The 19,206-nt window shown below is 52.6% G+C and overlaps 1 protein-coding gene across 1 annotated transcript in view; it reads left to right on the forward strand.

Annotated features, from left to right (window-relative positions):
* LOC122544899 (uncharacterized) overlaps positions 1–19,206 on the forward strand; it is a 58,403-nt gene that overhangs the window by 30,722 nt on the left and 8,475 nt on the right. The window contains exons 8-10 of the mRNA XM_087980824.1: positions 2,119–2,258; positions 2,480–2,623; positions 8,027–8,191. Of these exons, the coding sequence (XP_087836950.1) occupies positions 2,119–2,258; positions 2,480–2,623; positions 8,027–8,191 (449 nt within the window). The remainder of the gene's footprint in view (positions 1–2,118; positions 2,259–2,479; positions 2,624–8,026; positions 8,192–19,206) is intronic.

Raw genomic sequence — 19,206 nt, forward strand, 5'->3', positions numbered from 1 at the left:
CATTGGCCCATCTGGTCCAGATCCTGTTGTAATCCTGAGGTAACCCTCTTCACTGTCCACTACACCCTCCAATTTTGGTGTCACTTGCAAACTTACTAACTGTACCTCTTATGCTCACATCCAAATCATTTATGTAAATGACAAAAAGTAGAGGACCCAGCACCGATCCTTGTGGCACTCCACTGGTCACAGGCCTCCAGTCTGAAAAACAACCCCCCCACCACCACCCTCTGTCTTCTACCTTTGAGCCAGTTCTGCATCCAAATGTCTAGTTCTCCCTGTATTCCATAAGATCTAACCTTGTTAACCAGTCTCCCATGGGGACTGGTTGAACACCTTACTGAAGTCCATATAGATCACATCTACCACTCTGCCCTCATCAATCCTCTTTGTTACTTCCTCAAAAACCTCAATCAAGTTTGTGAGACATGATTTCACTCGCACAAAGCCATGTTGACTATCCCTAATCAGTCCTTGCCTTTCCAAATACATGTACATCCTGTTCCTCAGGATTCCCTCCAACAACTTGCCCACCACCGAGGTCAGGCTCACTGGTCTATAGTTCCCTGGCTTGTCCTTACCACCTTCTTAAACAGTGGCACCACGTTTCCCAACCTCCAGTCTTCTGGCACCTCACCTGTGACTATCGATGGTACAAATATCTCAGCAAGAGGCCCAGCAATCACTTCTCTAGCTTCCCACAGAGTTCTCGGGTACACCTGATCAGGTCCTGGGGATTTATCCACCTTTACACTTTTCAAGACATCCAGCACTTACTCCTCTGTAATCTGGACATTTTGCAAGATGTCACCATCTATTTCCCTACAGTCTATATCTTCCATATCCTTTTCCACAGTAAATACTGATGCAAAATACTCATTTAGTATCTCCCCCATTTCCTGTGGCACCACACAAAGGCTGCCTTGCTGATCTTTGAGGGGCCCTATCTCTCCCTCATTACCATTTTGTCCTTAATGTACTTGTAAAAACCCTTTGGTTTTTACCAAATCCTTAATTCTATTTGCCAAAGCTATCTCATGACCCCTTTTTGCCCTCCTGATTTCCCTCTTAAGTATACTCCTACTTCCTTTATACTCTTCTAAGGATTCACTCGATCTATCCTGTCTGTACCTGACATATGCTTCCTTCCTTTTCTGAACCAAACCCTCAATTTGTTTACCTGCGAACATCTGCTCCCAATCAGCTTTCGAAAGTTCTTGCCTAATACCGTCAAAATTGGCCTTTCTCCAATTTAGAACTTCAACTTTTAGATCTGGTCTATCCTTTTCCATCACTATTTTAAATCTTAATAGAGTTATGGTCGCTGGCCCCAAAGTGCTCCCCCACTGACACCTCAGTCACCTGCCCTGCCTTATTTCCCAAGAGTAGATGAAGTTTGGCACCTTCTCTAGTAGGTACATCCACATACTGAATCAGAACATTGTCTTGTATGCACTTCACAAATTCCTCTCCATCTAAACCCTTAACACTATGGCAGTCCCAGTCTATGTTTGGAAAGTTAAAATCCGCTATCATAGATTCAGAGGTTCTGAAAATATCTCCATGTGATACTGGGTTTATTATTGTCACATGCACCGAGATACAGTGAAAAGTATTGTTCTGTATGATATCCAGACAAATCACACCTTACAGAAGTACATCAGGGTAATGGAACAGAATGCAGAATATAGTGTTCCAGCCACAGGGAAGATGCAGAGAAAGATCAACTCTAACATATGTACGGTCAGGTCATTAGTCTGATAACAGCGGGGAAGAAGCTGTTCTCGAATCTGTTGGTACGTGTTTCCAAACCTTTGTATTTTCTGCCTGATGGAAGAGGGTGGGAGAGAGTATTCCCGGGCTGGGAAGGCTCTTGGATGTTAATTACTTGCCCGAGGCAGTGGGAAGTGTAGATGGAGATAACGGGGGGAAGGCTGCTTTGTGTGACGGACTGGGCTGTGTTCACATCTCTCTGTAATTTCTTGTGCTCCATACCAAGCTGTGATGCATCTGGATAGGATACTTTCTGTGGGGCATCGACAGAAATTGTTGCAGACGGGGTGAAGCTAAACAAATGATGTGGTGAAGTTCTAACTCCAGCCTGTTTACCGTAGACAGTGGGACTAAGACACTTAGACACATTGAACAACGCTGTGAGGATCCCTCTGAAGATGTTTCGTTGAGAACTGGAAAGGTGTTTATCTCCAGGAGCAGCCGTCTCTGTGGCTCAGACCGACGTAATGACCAGACAGTAGCAGGTGAGGATCACAGTGAGGTCTGTCTTGATTCAGACCCACATGAAAACCCCAGGTGGGGGGGGGGGTGGTGGGCGGGTGGGGGGGGGGTGGTTGGGGAAGGTGATGAACGTCAGGTTTGGGGAGTTGTGTTGGGGGGAGGGGATGTGACGATTTGAGGGGAGGACAGTTTGGCCCTTGAACCAAAAAGAAGGCATCTTCTCTTTTTCCCTTTGTGCTTTCAGAGCCTGCTAACACCACCCTGAATGGACTGCAATGTTTCGGATGCTTCAGCCCATCCATGGCCTCCTGCCTGGCCAATCGTCAGACGGTGAAGTGTGTGGGTCTGGAGAATCGCTGTGTGAATGGAACAGGCCATCAGAGATTGTGTACGTAGATACACTCCATCCTCCACTGCTCTCTCCCCACCTCGGTAACTGAGCTTCAGGGTCAATGTCGAACTCTCTCCCAGCTTTGGGAGATTGAAGGGAGCCATTGTTCAGGAGAATGGAATGATGGGATAGAACAGGACAGGATGAGGCCATTCAGCCCATTCTTGTCCACCAGGGTGCAGTACAGACTGGGTTCCCTCCTTGAACCAGTTGTCAGTCCACAGTCTGTCTGCAGAGGGAGAGGTGGGTCATTGGCTGGTGCTGAATGGGAACATCTTTCAGCCCCAATCTCACCTGGGCCTGAGGCCTGGGGCCTGGGCTTGGGCCTGGAACCTGTGGCTGGGCCTTGGCCTGGACCTACACTCTCTGTGGGCCTCAGCACTTGGCTCGGGACCATCCCCTGACAGAGAGCCTCTGACAGGGAATGCGTCTGAGTCTGGGCCCCTCCACAAATCCAGCTCTCACCCCCGAGCAGCTTTCACCCCCCACCCCCAACCCCAGGGGTCTGTTGGAGTGAGTTTTCATGCCCTTGGTCTGGCTCTCAGCCTCACAGCCCACACCCAGCCATTGCTCAGAATGTAACGTCCTACAGGTATCCCCTGCTTTTGGAAAGTTCACTTTCCCCCACCTCCCTTTTCAGAAAGACCTACATTCGTACCTGTTTTCACTCACTGAAAGAAATCCAGAGGATTTTCACTTTTACCAGAAAAGGAACTGATTCTTCACTTTGTGTCATTTCGGCTTCTGAAAGGTTTCATCGGAACGCTCTACTTTCGGATCGCGGGTGAAAGGTTACCTCTCCCCAGGAACCCACCAACCCCAGCCCAGCTCAGTGATCCTCCAATCACAGGCTCCCGCTCTCGCTGATCCTCCAATCACAGACTCCCACTCTCAGTGATCCTCCAATCAAAGTCTCCCTCTCTCACTGACCCTCCAATCACAGCCTCCCGCTCTCACTGACCCTCCAGTCACAGCCTCTCTCTCTCTCACCTATCCTCCAATCACAGCCTCCCTCTCCCACTGACCCTCCAATCACAGCCTCCCTCTCTCTCACCGATTCTCCAATCACAGGCTCCCTCTCCCACTGACCCTCCAATCACAGCCTCCTGCTCTCACTGACCCTCCAATCACAGGCTCCCTCTCCCACTGACCCTCCAATCACAGGCTCCCTCTCCCACTGACCCTCCAATCACAGCCTCCCTCTCTCACCGACCCTCCAATCACAGCCTCCCTCTCCCACTGATTCTCCAATCACAGGCTCCCTCTCCCACTGACCCTCCAATCACAGCCTCCCGCTCTCACTGACCCTCCAATCACAGCCTCCCTCTCTCACTGACCCTCCAATCACAGGCTCCCTCTCCAACTGACCCTCCAATCACAGCCTCCCTCTCCCAATGATCCTCCAATCACAGCCTCCCTCTCTCACCGACCCTCCAATCATAGCCTCCCGCTCTCACTGACCCTCCAAACACTGCCCAGCAAACTGATCCTCCAATCAAAACTTCTCTCCATCACAAATCGTCCAATCACAGGCTCCCTCTAACACTGACCCTCCAATCACAGCTTCCCTCTATCGCCGAGTCTCCATTCATACCATCCTTCTGTCCCTGACTCTGCAATCACAGCGCAACTCAGTGATCCTCCAATCACAGGTTTCCTCTCACTCCCTGACCTTCCAATCGTAGTCTCCTCTATCGATGAGCTTCCCATCAGTCAAGCTCACTGACCGTCTAATCATAGAGCAGGTCACTGATCCTCCAATTACAGCCTCCCGCTCTCACTGACTCGCTAATCACAGCCTCCCTCTCCCACTGATCCTCTAATCACAGGCTCCCTCTCCCACTGATCCTCCAATCACAGCCTCCCTCTCCCACTGATCCTCCAATCACAGGCTCCCTCTCCCATTGATCCTCCAATCACAGGCTCCCTCTCCCACTGACCCTCCAATCACAGGCTCCCTCTCTCACCGATCCTCCAATTACAGCCTCCCGCTCTCACTGACTCGCTAATCACAGTCTCCCTCTCCCACTGATCCTCTAATCACAGGCTCCCTCTCCCACTGATCCTCCAATCACAGCCTCCCTCTCCCACTGATCCTCCAATCACAGGCTCCCTCTCCCATTGATCCTCCAATCACAGGCTCCCTCTCCCACTGACCCTCCAATTACAGCCTCCCTCTCTCACCGATCCTCCAATTACAGCCTCCCGCTCTCACTGACTCGCTAATCACAGCCTCCCTCTCCCACTGCTCCTCCAATCACAGGCTCCCTCTCTCACTGACTCGCTAATCACAGTCTCCCTCTCCCACTGATCCTCCAATCACAGGCTCCCTCTCCCACTGATCCTCCAATCACAGCCTCCCTCTCCCACTGATCCTCCAATCACAGGCTCCCTCTCCCACTGATCCTCCAATCACAGCCTCCCTCACCCACTGACCCTCCAATCACAGCCTGCCTCTCTCACCGATCCTCCAATCACAGGCTTCCTCTTCCACTGACCCTCCAATCACAGGCTCCCTCTCCCACTGACCCTCCAATCACAGGCTCCCCCTCCCATTGATCCTCCAATCACAGGCTCCCTCTCCCACTGACCCTCCAATCACAGCCTCCCTCTCCCACCGACCCTCCAATCACAGGCTCCCTCTCCCACCGACCCTCCAATCACAGGCTCGCTCTCCCATTGATCCTCCAATCACAGGCTCCCTCTCCCATTGATCCTCCAATCACAGGCTCCCTCTCCCACTGACCCACCAATCACAGCCTCCCTCTCCCACCGACCCTCCAATCACAGGCTCCCTCTCCCACCGATCCTCCAATCACAGCCTCCCTCTCCCACTGACCCTCCAATCACAGGCTCCCTCTCCCATTGATCCTCCAATCACAGGCTCCCTCTCCCACTGATCCTCCAATCACAGCCTCCCTCTCCCACTGACCCTCCAATTACAGCCTCCCTCTCCCATTGATCCTCCAATCACAGGCTCCCTCGCCCACTGATCCTCCAATCACAGGCTCCCTCTCCCACCGACCCTCCAATCACAGGCTCCCTCTCCCACCGACCCTCCAATCACAGCCTCCCTCTCCCACTGACACTCCAATTACAGCCTCAAACTCTCATTGATCCTCCAATCACAGACTCCCTCTCCAACTGACCCTCCAATCACAGCCTCCTGCTCTCACTGACCCTCCAATCACAGGCTCCCTCTCCCACTGACCCTCCAATCACAGCCTCCCTCTCTCACCGACCCTCCAATCACAGCCTCCCTCTCCCACTGATTCTCCAATCACAGGCTCCCTCTCCCACTGACCCTCCAATCACAGCCTCCCGCTCTCACTGACCCTCCAATCACAGCCTCCCTCTCTCACTGACCCTCCAATCACAGGCTCCCTCTCCAACTGACCCTCCAATCACAGCCTCCCTCTCCCAATGATCCTCCAATCACAGCCTCCCTCTCTCACCGACCCTCCAATCATTGCCTCCCGCTCTCACTGACCCTCCAAACACTGCCCAGCAAACTGATCCTCCAATCAAAACTTCTCTCCATCACAAATCGTCCAATCACAGGCTCCCTCTAACACTGACCCTCCAATCACAGCTTCCCTCTATCGCCGAGTCTCCATTCATACCATCCTTCTGTCCCTGACTCTGCAATCACAGCGCAACTCAGTGATCCTCCAATCACAGGTTTCCTCTCACTCCCTGACCTTCCAATCGTAGTCTCCTCTATCGATGAGCTTCCCATCAGTCAAGCTCACTGACCGTCTAATCATAGAGCAGGTCACTGATCCTCCAATTACAGCCTCCCGCTCTCACTGACTCGCTAATCACAGCCTCCCTCTCCCACTGATCCTCTAATCACAGGCTCCCTCTCCCACTGATCCTCCAATCACAGCCTCCCTCTCCCACTGATCCTCCAATCACAGGCTCCCTCTCCAACTGACCCTCCAATCACAGCCTCCCTCTCCCAATGATCCTCCAATCACAGGCTCCCTCTCTCACCGACCCTCCAATCATAGCCTCCCGCTCTCACTGACCCTCCAAACACTGCCCAGCAAACTGATCCTCCAATCAAAACTTCTCTCCATCACAAATCGTCCAATCACAGGCTCCCTCTAACACTGACCCTCCAATCACAGCTTCCCTCTATCGCCGAGTCTCCATTCATACCATCCTTCTGTCCCTGACTCTGCAATCACAGCGCAACTCAGTGATCCTCCAATCACAGGTTTCCTCTCACTCCCTGACCTTCCAATTGTAGTCTCCTCTATCGATGAGCTTCCTATCAGTCAAGCTCACTGACCGTCTAATCATAGAGCAGGTCACTGATCCTCCAATTACAACCTCCCGCTCTCACTGACTCGCTAATCACAGCCTCCCTCTCCCACTGCTCCTCCAATCACAGGCTCCCTCTCTCACTGACTCGCCAATCACAGCCTCCCTCTCTCACTGATCCTCCAATCACAGCCTGCCTCTCTCACCGATCCTCCAATCACAGCCTCCCTCTTCCACTGACCCTCCAATCACAGGCTCCCTCTCCCACTGACCCTCCAATCACAGGCTCCCCCTCCCATTGATCCTCCAATCACAGGCTCCCTCTCCCACTGACCCTCCAATCACAGCCTCCCTCTCCCACCGACCCTCCAATCACAGGCTCCCTCTCCCATTGATCCTCCAATCACAGGCTCCCGCTCTCACTGACCCTCCAATCACAGCCTCCCTCTCTCACTGATCCTCCAATCACAGCCTCCCTCTCCCACCGACCCTCCAATCACAGGCTCGCTCTCCCATTGATCCTCCAATCACAGGCTCCCTCTCCCATTGATCCTCCAATCACAGGCTCCCTCTCCCACTGATCCTCCAATCACAGCCTCCCTCTCCCACTGACCCTCCAATTACAGCCTCCCTCTCCCATTGATCCTCCAATCACAGGCTCCCTCTCCCACTGATCCTCCAATCACAGGCTCCCTCTCCCACCGACCCTCCAATCACAGGCTCCCTCTCCCACCGACCCTCCAATCACAGCCTCCCTCTCCCACTGACCCTCCAATTACAGCCTCAAACTCCCATTGATCCTCCAATCACAGGCTCCCTCTCCCACTGATCCTCCAATCACAGGCTCCCTCTCCCACCGACCCTCCAATCACAGCCTCCCTCTCCCACTGATCCTCCAATCACAGGCTCCCTCTCCCATTGATCCTCCAATCACAGGCTCCCTCTCCCATTGATCCTCCAATCACAGGCTCCCTCTCCCACTGACCCTCCAATTACAGCCTCCCTCTCTCACCGATCCTCCAATCACAGCCTCCCTCTCTCTCACCGATCCTCCAATCAGGACAGTGACCCAGTTTCCTGTCAGGGATCCACTCTGTTGCGATGTGATCTGTTCTCTGTTCTGCCCCGCAGTGTCAGATATTGGCCCAGATGTTGTTTTTAAAGGATGTGCTTCGGCGAATCAGTGCGGAGGGCGGATGGATTTGCAAACGTTGGGTTTGTTGCTAAGCGACCTGTCCTGCTGTGAAGGCTCTTTGTGTAATGGAGACACAGGGATCACCACCACAGTGGATCCAGGTAAAGGTGACACAGGCTCGGTGGGAGGGACCCAGTGACCGTCCCCCCTTCAGATCCCCACTGTCCCCAGGCAATAATGGCGTCTAGATCCTGCACCAGATCCCCTCGGATTGTGCTGCTGCAGTTGGATCCCCTCACTTTAAGCTCATCGACCGATCCCTCTGACCCGTTCCCCCTCAGTCCCTGTTCCCCTTAAATGCATTGAACGAGCCATCCCAACCACTGCCTGTGGTCATGAGTTCAACTCCCCCCAGAGGGACATTTCTTCCCTGTTCCTCACTGGATGCAGGAGAGACTATCGTGTGTCCCGATCCCCCACACTCCTTCAGGATGTTTTAATCAGGTAAGCAACCTTCCTGAAATCTCCTGGCATTTTGGGGTTGGGTGGGGAAGGGGGTCAGTGTGATGGTTACTGCTGAGGAAGGTGGGAGCGCTCGCTGTGCTGTCTTTAATATCCCACCCAGTCTAATCCCACTCTCCCCCTCACTCCCCACACCCTTTAATATCCCACCCAGTCTAATCCCACTCTCCCCCACACTCCCAACACCCTTTAATATCCCACCCAGTCTAATCCCACTCTCCCCCGCACTCCCCACATCCTTTAATATCCAACCAGTCTAATCCCACTCTCCCGCACACTCCCAACACCCTTTAATATCCCACCCAGTCTAATCCCACTCTCCCCCTAACTCCCCGCACCCTTTAATATCCCACCCAGTCTAATCCCACTCTCCCCCTAACTCCCCACACCCTTTAATATCCCACCCAGTCTAATCCCACTCTCCCCCTCACTCCCCACACCCTTTAATATCCCACCCAGACTAATCCCATTTTCCCCTCATTCCCCACACCCTTTAATATCCCACCCAGACTAATCCCATTCTCCCCCTAACTCCCCACACCCTTTAATATCCCACCCAGTCTAATCCCACTCTCCCCCTCACTCCCCACACCCTTTAATATCCCACCCAGTCTAATCCCACTCTCTCCCTAACTCCCCACACCCTTTAATATCCCACCCAGTCTAATCCCACTCTCCCCCTCACTCCCCACACCCTTTAATATCCCACCCAGTCTAATCCCACTCTCCCCCTAACTCCCCACACCCTTTAATATCCCACCCAGTCTAATCCCACTCTCCCCCTCACTCCCCACACCCTTTAATATCCCACCCAGACTAATCCCATTCTCCCCTTCACTCCCCACACCCTTTAATATCCCACCCAGACTAATCCCATTCTCCCCCACACCCTTTAATATCCCACCCAGTCTAATCCCACTCTCCCTCTCACTCCCCATACCCATTAATATCCCACCCAGGCTAATCCCACTCTCCCCCTCACTCCCCACACCCTTTAATATCCCACCCAGTCTAATCCCACTCTCTCCCTCACTCCCCACACCCTTTAATATCCCACCCAGTCTAATCCCACTCTCTCCCTCACTCCCCACACCCTTTAATATCCCACCCAGTCTAATCCCACTCTCCCCCTCACTCCCCACACCCTTTAATATCCCACCCAGTCTAATCCCACTCTCCCTCTTACTCCCCACACCCTTTAGTATCCCACCCAGTCTAATCCCACTCTCCCGCACACTCCCAACACCCTTTAATATCCCACCCAGTCTAATCCCACTCTCCCCCTAACTCCCCGCACCCTTTAATATCCCACCCCGTCTAATCCCACTCTCCCCCTAACTCCCCACACCCTTTAATATCCCACCCAGTCTAATCCCACTCTCCCCCTCACTCCCAACACCCTTTAATATCCCACCCAGACTAATCCCATTCTCCCCCTCACTCCCCACACCCTTTAATATCCCACCCAGACGAATCCCATTCTCCCCCTAACTCCACACACCCTTTAATATCCCACCCAGTCTAATCCCACTCTCCCCCTCACTCCCCACACCCTTTAATATCCCACCCAGTCTAATCCCACTCTCCCCCTAACTCCGCACACCCTTTAATATCCCACCCAGTCTAATCCCACTCTCCACTCACTCCCCACACACTTTAATATCCCACACAGTCTAATCCCACTCTCCCCCTAACTCCCCACACCCTTTAATATCCCACCCAGTCTAATCCCACTCTCCCACTCACTCCCCACACCCTTTGATATCCCACCCAGACTAATCCCATTCTCCCCCTCACTCCCCAAACCCTTTAATATCCCACCCAGATTAATCCCATTCTCCCCCACACCCTTTAATATCCCACCCAGTCTAATCCCACTGTCCCTCTCACTCCCCATACCCATTAATATCCCACCCAGGCTAATCCCACTCTCCCCCTCACTCCCCACACCCTTTAATATCCGACCCAGTCTAATCCCACTCTCTCCCTCACTCCCCACACCCTTTAATATCCCACCCAGTCTAATCCCACTCTCTCCCTCACTCCCCACACCCTTTAATATCCCACCCAGTCTAATCCCACTCTCCCCCTCACTCCCCACACCCTTTAATATCCCACCCAGTCTAATCCCACTCTCCCTCTTACTCCCCACACCCTTTAGTATCCCACCCAGTCTAATCCCACTCTCCCCCTCACTCCCCACACCTGTTAATATCCCATCCAGTCTAATCCCACTCTCCCCTTCACACCCCACACCCTTTAATATCCCATCCAGGCTAATCCCACTCTCCCCCTCACTCCCCACACACTTTAATATCCCACCCAGGATAATCCCACTCTCCCCATCACTCCCCACACCGTTTAATATCCCATCGAGTCTAATCCCACTCTCCCCATCACTTCCCACACCCTTTAATATCCCACCCAGTCTAATCCCACTCTCCCTCTCACTCCCCACACCCTTTAATATACAACCCAGTCTAATCCCACTCTCCCTCTCACTCCCCACACCCTTTAATATACCACCCAGTCTAATCCCACTCTCCCTCTCACTCCCCACACCCTTTAATATCCCACCCACTCTAATCCCACGATCCCCCTCAGTCCCCACAATCTTTAATATTCCACCCAGTCTAATCCCACTTTCCGAATACATCTCATACCATTTAATATCCCACCCAGTCTAATCCCATTCTCTCTCAATCCCCACACCCTTTAATATCCCACATAGTCTAATCCCACTCTCCCCCTCACTCCCCACACCCTTTAATATCCCACCCAGTCGAATCCCACTCTCCCTCTCACTCCCCACTCCCTTTAATATCCCACCCAGTCAAATCCCACTCTCCCCCTCACTCCCAACACCTTTTAATATCCCACCCAGGCTAATCCCATTCTCCCCCCTCACTCCCTTTAATATCCCACCCAGTCGAATCCCACTCTCCCCCTCACTCCCCACACCCTTTAATATCCCACCCAGTCTAATCCCACTCTCCCCCTAACTCCCCACACCCTTTAATATCCCACCCAGTCTAATCCCACTCTCCCCCTCACTCCCCACACCCTTTAATATCCCACCCAGTCTAATCCCACTCTCCCCCTAACTCCCCACACCCTTTAATATCCCACCCAGTCTAATCCCACTCTCCCCCTCACTCCCCACACCCTTTAATATCCCACCCAGACTAATCCCATTCTCCCCTTCACTCCCCACACCCTTTAATATCCCACCCAGACGAATCCCATTCTCCCCCACACCCTTTAATATCCCACCCAGTCTAATCCCACTCTCCCTCTCACTCCCCATACCCATTAATATCCCACCCAGGCTAATCCCACTCTCCCCCTCACTCCCCACACCCTTTAATATCCCACCCAGTCTAATCCCACTCTCTCCCTCACTCCCCACACCCTTTAATATCCCACCCAGTCTAATCCCACTCTCTCCCTCACTCCCCACACCCTTTAATATCCCACCCAGTCTAATCCCACTCTCCCCCTCACTCCCCACACCCTTTAATATCCCACCCAGTCTAATCCCACTCTCCCTCTTACTCCCCACACCCTTTAGTATCCCACCCAGTCTAATCCCACTCTCCCGCACACTCCCAACACCCTTTAATATCCCACCCAGTCTAATCCCACTCTCCCCCTAACTCCCCGCACCCTTTAATATCCCACCCCGTCTAATCCCACTCTCCCCCTAACTCCCCACACCCTTTAATATCCCACCCAGTCTAATCCCACTCTCCCCCTCACTCCCAACACCCTTTAATATCCCACCCAGACTAATCCCATTCTCCCCCTCACTCCCCACACCCTTTAATATCCCACCCAGACGAATCCCATTCTCCCCCTAACTCCACACACCCTTTAATATCCCACCCAGTCTAATCCCACTCTCCCCCTCACTCCCCACACCCTTTAATATCCCACCCAGTCTAATCCCACTCTCCCCCTAACTCCCCACACCCTTTAATATCCCACCCAGTCTAATCCCACTCTCCACTCACTCCCCACACCCTTTAATATCCCACACAGTCTAATCCCACTCTCCCCCTAACTCCCCACACCCTTTAATATCCCACCCAGTCTAATCCCACTCTCCCACTCACTCCCCACACCCTTTAATATCCCACCCAGACTAATCCCATTCTCCCCCTCACTCCCCAAACCCTTTAATATCCCACCCAGACTAATCCCATTCTCCCCCACACCCTTTAATATCCCACCCAGTCTAATCCCACTGTCCCTCTCACTCCCCATACCCATTAATATCCCACCCAGGCTAATCCCACTCTCCCCCTCACTCCCCACACCCTTTAATATCCGACCCAGTCTAATCCCACTCTCTCCCTCACTCCCCACACCCTTTAATATCCCACCCAGTCTAATCCCACTCTCTCCCTCACTCCCCACACCCTTTAATATCCCACCCAGTCTAATCCCACTCTCCCCCTCACTCCCCACACCCTTTAATATCCCACCCAGTCTAATCCCACTCTCCCTCTTACTCCCCACACCCTTTAGTATCCCACCCAGTTTAATCCCACTCTCCCCCTCACTCCCCACACCTGTTAATATCCCATCCAGTCTAATCCCACTCTCCCCTTCACACCCCACACCCTTTAATATCCCATCCAGGCTAATCCCACTCTCCCCCTCACTCCCCACACACTTTAATATCCCACCCAGGCTAATCCCACTCTCCCCATCACTCCCCACACCGTTTAATATCCCATCGAGTCTAATCCCACTCTCCCCATCACTTCCCACACCCTTTAATATCCCACCCAGTCCAATCCCACTCTCCCTCTCACTCCCCACACCCTTTAATATACCACCCAGTCTAATCCCACTCTCCCTCTCACTCCCCACACCCTTTAATATCCCACCCACTCTAATCCCACGATCCCCCTCAGTCCCCACAATCTTTAATATTCCACCCAGTCTAATCCCACTTTCCGAATACATCTCATACCATTTAATATCCCACCCAGTCTAATCCCATTCTCTCTCAATCCCCACACCCTTTAATATCCCACATAGTCTAATCCCACTCTCCCCCTCACTCCCCACACCCTTTAATATCCCACCCAGTCGAATCCCACTCTCCCTCTCACTCCCCACTCCCTTTAATATCCCACCCAGTCAAATCCCACTCTCCCCCTCACTCCCAACACCTTTTAATATCCCACCCAGGCTAATCCCATTCTCCCCCCTCACTCCCTTTAATATCCCACCCAGTCTAATCCCACTCTCCCCATCACTCCCCACACCGTTTAATACCCCATCGAGTCTAATTCCACTCTCCCCCTCACTCCCCACAACCCTTAATATCCCACCCACTCTAAACCCACGATCCCCCTCAGTCCCCACAATCTTTAATATTCCACCCAGTCGAATCCCACTTTCCCATTACATCTCATACCATTTAATATCCCACCCAGTCTAATCCCACTCTCCCCCTCACTCCCCACACCCTTTACTATCCCACCCAGTCTAATCCCACTGTCCCCCCACACCCCAGTCTCTTTACTCTCCCACCCAGTCTAATCCCACTGTCCCCCCACACCCCAGTCTCTTTAATATCCCAGCCAGTCTAATCCCACTCTCTTCCTCACTCCCCACACCCTTTAATATCCCATCCAGTCTAATCCTACTCTCCCCCTCACTCCCCACACCCTTTAATATCCCAACCAGGCTAATCCCACTCTCCCCCTCACTCCCCACACCCTTTAATATCCCACCCAGGCTAATCCCACTCTCCCCCTCACACCCCACACTCTTTAATATCCCACCCAGACTAATCTCACTCTCCCCCTCACTCCCCACACCCTTTAATATCCCACCCAGTCTAATCCCATTCTCCACCTCTCTCCCCACACCCTTTAATATCCCACCCAGTCTAATCCAATTCTCCCCCTCACTCCCCACACCCTTTAATATCCCACCCAGTCTAATCCCATTCTCCCTCTCACTCCCCACACCCTTAAATATCCCACCCATTCTAATCCCACTCTCTCCCTCACTCCCCACACCCTTTAATATCCCACCCAGTCTAATCCCACTCTCTCCCTCACTCCCCACACCCTTTAATATCCCACCCAGTCTAATCCCACTCTCCCCCTCACTCCCCACACCCTTTATAATCCCACATAGTCTAATCCCACTCTCCCCCTCAGTCCCCACACCCTTTAATATCCCACCCAGTCTAATACCACTCTCCCCCTCACTCCCCAGTCCCATTAATATCCCACCCAGTCTAATCCCACTCTCCCCCTCACTCCCCACACCCTTTAATATCCCTCCCAGACTAATCCCATTCTTCCCCACACCCTTTAATATCCCACCCAGTCTAATCCCACTCTCCCTATTACTCCCCACTCCCTTTAATATCCCACCCAGGCTAATCCCTCTCTCCCCCTCACTCACCACACCCTTTAATATCCCATCCAGTCTAATCCCACTCTCCCCCCTCAAACCCCGCATCCTTTAATATCCCACCCAGTCTAATCCCATTCTCCCCCTCACTCCCCACACCCTTAAATATCCCACCCATTCTAATCCCACTCTCCCCCCTCACTCCCTTTCATATCCCACCCAGTCTAATCCCACTCTCCCCATCACTCCCCACACCGTTTAATATCCCATTGAGTCTAATCCCACTCTCCCCATCACTCCCCACACCCTTTAATATCCCACCCAGTCTAATCCCACTCTCCCCCTCACTCCCCACACCCTTTAATATCCCACCCAGTCTAATCCCACTCTCCCCCTCACTCCCCACACCCTTTAAAATCCTACCCAGTCTAATCCCACTCTCCCCCTCACTCCCCACACCCTTTAATATCCGACTCAGTCTAATCCCATTCTCCCCCTCACTCCCCACACCCTTAAATATCCCACCCAGTCTAATCCCACTCTCCCCATCACTCCCCACACCGTTTAATATCCCATTGAGTCTAATCCCACTCTCCCCATCACTCCCCACACCCTTTAATGTCCCTCCCAGTCTAATCCCACTCTCCCCCTCACTCCTCACACCCTTTAATATCCCACTCAATCTAATCCCACTCTCCCCCTCACACCCCAGTCCCTTTAATATGCCACCCAGTAAAATTCCATTCTCTCTCCTCACACTACACACCCTTTAATATATCACCCAGTCTAATCCCACTCTCCCCCTCACTCCCCACACCCTTAAATATCCCACCCAGTCTAATCCCACTCTCCCCATCACTCCCAACACCGTTTAATATCCCATTGAGTCTAATCCCACTCTCCCCATCACTTCCCACACCCTTTAATATCCCACCCAGTCTAATCCCACCCTCCATCTCACTCCCTACACCCTTTAATATCCCACCCAGTCTAATCCCACTCTCCCCCTCACTCCCCACAACCTTTAATATCCCACCCAGTCTAATCCCACTCTCCCCCTCATTCCCCACACCCTTTATTATCCCACCCAGTCTAATCCCACTCTCGCTCCTCACTTTAATATCCCACCCAGTCCAATCCCACTCTCCTCCTCACACCCCACACTCTTTAATATCCCACCTAGACTAACCCCACTCTCCCCCTCACTCCCCACTTCCTTTAATATCCCACCCAGTTTTATCCCACTCTCCCCCACACTCCCCACACCCTTCAATATCCCACCCAGTCTAATCCCACTCTCCCCATCACACCCCACACCCTTTAATATCCCACCCAGTCTAATCCCACTCTCCCCCTCACACCCCACACCCTTTAATCTCCCACCCAGTCTAATCCCACTCTCCCCATCACTCCCAACACCGTTTAATATCCCATTGAGTCTAATCCCACTCTCCCCATCACTTCCCACACCCTTTAATATCCCACCCAGTCTAATCCCACCCTCCATCTCACTCCCTACACCCTTTAATATCCCACCCAGTCTAATCCCACTCTCCCCCACACTCCCCACACCCTTTAATATCCCACCCAGTCTAATCCCACTCTCCCCCTCACACCCGACACCCTTTAATATCCCACCCAGTCTAATCCCACTCTCCCCCTCACGCCCCACAGCCTTTAATAACCCACTCAATCTAATCACACTGTCCCCCCACACCCCAGTCCCTTTAATATCCCTCCCAGTAAAATTCCACTTTCTCTCCTCACACTCCACGCCCTTTAATACCCCACCCAGTGTACCCCACTCTCCCCTTCACTCCGAACACCCTTTAATATCCCACCCTGTCTAATCCCAGTCTCCCCTGCGCTCCCCGAAAGCTTTAATATACCACCCAGTCCAATCCCACTCTCCCCATCATTACCCACACCCTTTAATGTCCCTCCCAGTCTAATCCCACTCTCCCCCTCACTCCTCACACCCTTTAATATCCCACTCAATCTAATCCCACTGTCCCCCCACATCCCAGTCCCTTGAATATCCCACCCAGTAAAATTCCATTCTCTCTCCTCACACTACACACCCTATAATATACCACCCAGTCTAATCCCACTCTCCCCCTCACTCCCCACACCCTTTAATATCCCACCCAGTCTAATCCCACTCTCCCCCTCATTCCCCACACCCTTTATTATCCCACCCAGGCTAATCCCACTCTCGCTCCTCACTTTAATATCCCACCCAGTCCAATCCCACTCTCCCCCTCACACCCCACACTCTTTAATATCCCACCTAGACTAACCCCACTCTCCCCCTCACTCCCCACTTCCTTTAATATCCCACCCAGTTTTATCCCACTCTCCCCCACACTCCCCACACCCTTCAATATCCCACCCAGTCTAATCCCACTCTCGCCATCACACCCCACACCTTTTAATATCCCACCCAGTCTAATCCCACTCTCCCACTCACACCCCACACCCTTCAATCTCCCACCCAGTCTCATCCCACTCTCCCCCACACTCCCCACTCCCTTTAATATCCCACCCAGTCTAATCCCACTCTCCCCCTCATGCCCCACACCCTTTAATATCCCATCCAGTCTAATCCCACTCTCCCCCTCACTCCCCTCACCCTTTTATATCCCACCCAGTCTAATCCCACTCTCCCCCACACTCCCCACTCCCTTTAATATCCCACCCAGTCTAATCCCACTCTCCCCCTCACTCCCCACACCCTGTAATATCCCATCCAGGCTAATCCCACTCTCCCCCTCACTCCCCACACCCTTTAATATCCCACCCAGGCTAATCCCACTCTCCCCCTCACACCCTTAAATATCCCACCCAGTCGAATCCCACTCTCCCCCTCACTCCCCACACCCTTTAATATCCCACCCAGTCTAATCCCACTCTCCCCCTCATACCCTTTAATATCCCACCCAGTCTAATCCCACTCTCCCCCACACACCCCACACCCTTTAATAACCCACCCAGTCTAATCCCACTCTCCCCCTCACTTCCCACTCCCTTTAATATCTCACCCAGTCTAATCCCACTCTCCCCCACACACCCCACACCCTTTAATATCCCACCCAGTCTAATCCCACTCTCTCCCTCACACCCCACACCCTTTAATATCCCACCAAGTCTAATCCCACTCTCCCCCTCTCTCCCCACACCCTTTAATATCCCACCCAGTCTAATGCCATTCTCCCCCTCACTCCCCACACCCTTTAATATCCCACCCAGTCTAATCCCACTCTCCCCCTCACTCCCCACACCCTTTAATATCCGACTCAGTCTAATCCCACTCTCCCCCTCACTCCCCACAGCCTTTAATATCCCACTCAATCTAATCACACTGTCCCCCCACACCCCACTCCCTTTAATATCCCTCCCAGTAAAATTCCACTTTCTCTCCTCACACTCCACGCCCTTTAATACCCCACCCAGTGTACTCCACTCTCCCCTTCACTCCGAACACCCTTTAATATCCCACCCTGTCTAATCCCAGTCTCCCCTGCGCTCCCCGAAAGCTTTAATATACCACCCAGTCCAATGCCACTCTCCCCATCATTACCCACACCCTTTAATGTCCCTCCCAGTCTAATCCCACTCTCCCCCTCACTCCTCACACCCTTTAATATCCCACTTAATCTAATCCCACTGTCCCCCCACATCCCAGTCCCTTGAATATCCCACCCAGTAAAATTCCATTCTCTCTCCTCACACTACACACCCTATAATATCCCACCCAGTCTAATCCCACTCTCCCCCTCACTCCCCACACCCTTTAATATCCCACCCAGTCTAATCCCACTCTCCCCCTCATTCCCCACACCCTTTATTATCCCACCCAGTCTAATCCCACTCTCGCTCCTCACTTTAATATCCCACCCAGTCCAATCCCACTCTCCCCCTCACACCCCACACTCTTTAATATCCCACCTAGACTAACCCCACTCTCCCCCTCATTCCCCACTTCCTTTAATATCCCACCCAGTTTTATCCCACTCTCCCCCACACTCCCCACACCCTTCAATATCCCACCCAGTCTAATCCCACTCTCCCCATCACACCCCACACCCTTTAATATCCCACCCAGTCTAATCCCACTCTCCCCCTCACACCCCACACCCTTTAATCTCCCACCCAGTCTAATCCCACTCTCCCCATCACTCCCAACACCGTTTAATATCCCATTGAGTCTAATCCCACTCTCCCCATCACTTCCCACACCCTTTAATATCCCACCCAGTCTAATCCCACC

This window comes from Chiloscyllium plagiosum, unplaced genomic scaffold, assembly GCF_037043375.1.
Source record: "Chiloscyllium plagiosum isolate Xiang-an unplaced genomic scaffold, Cpla_swu_hap1 HiC_scaffold_38, whole genome shotgun sequence".
Lineage (NCBI taxonomy): Eukaryota > Metazoa > Chordata > Chondrichthyes > Orectolobiformes > Hemiscylliidae > Chiloscyllium > Chiloscyllium plagiosum.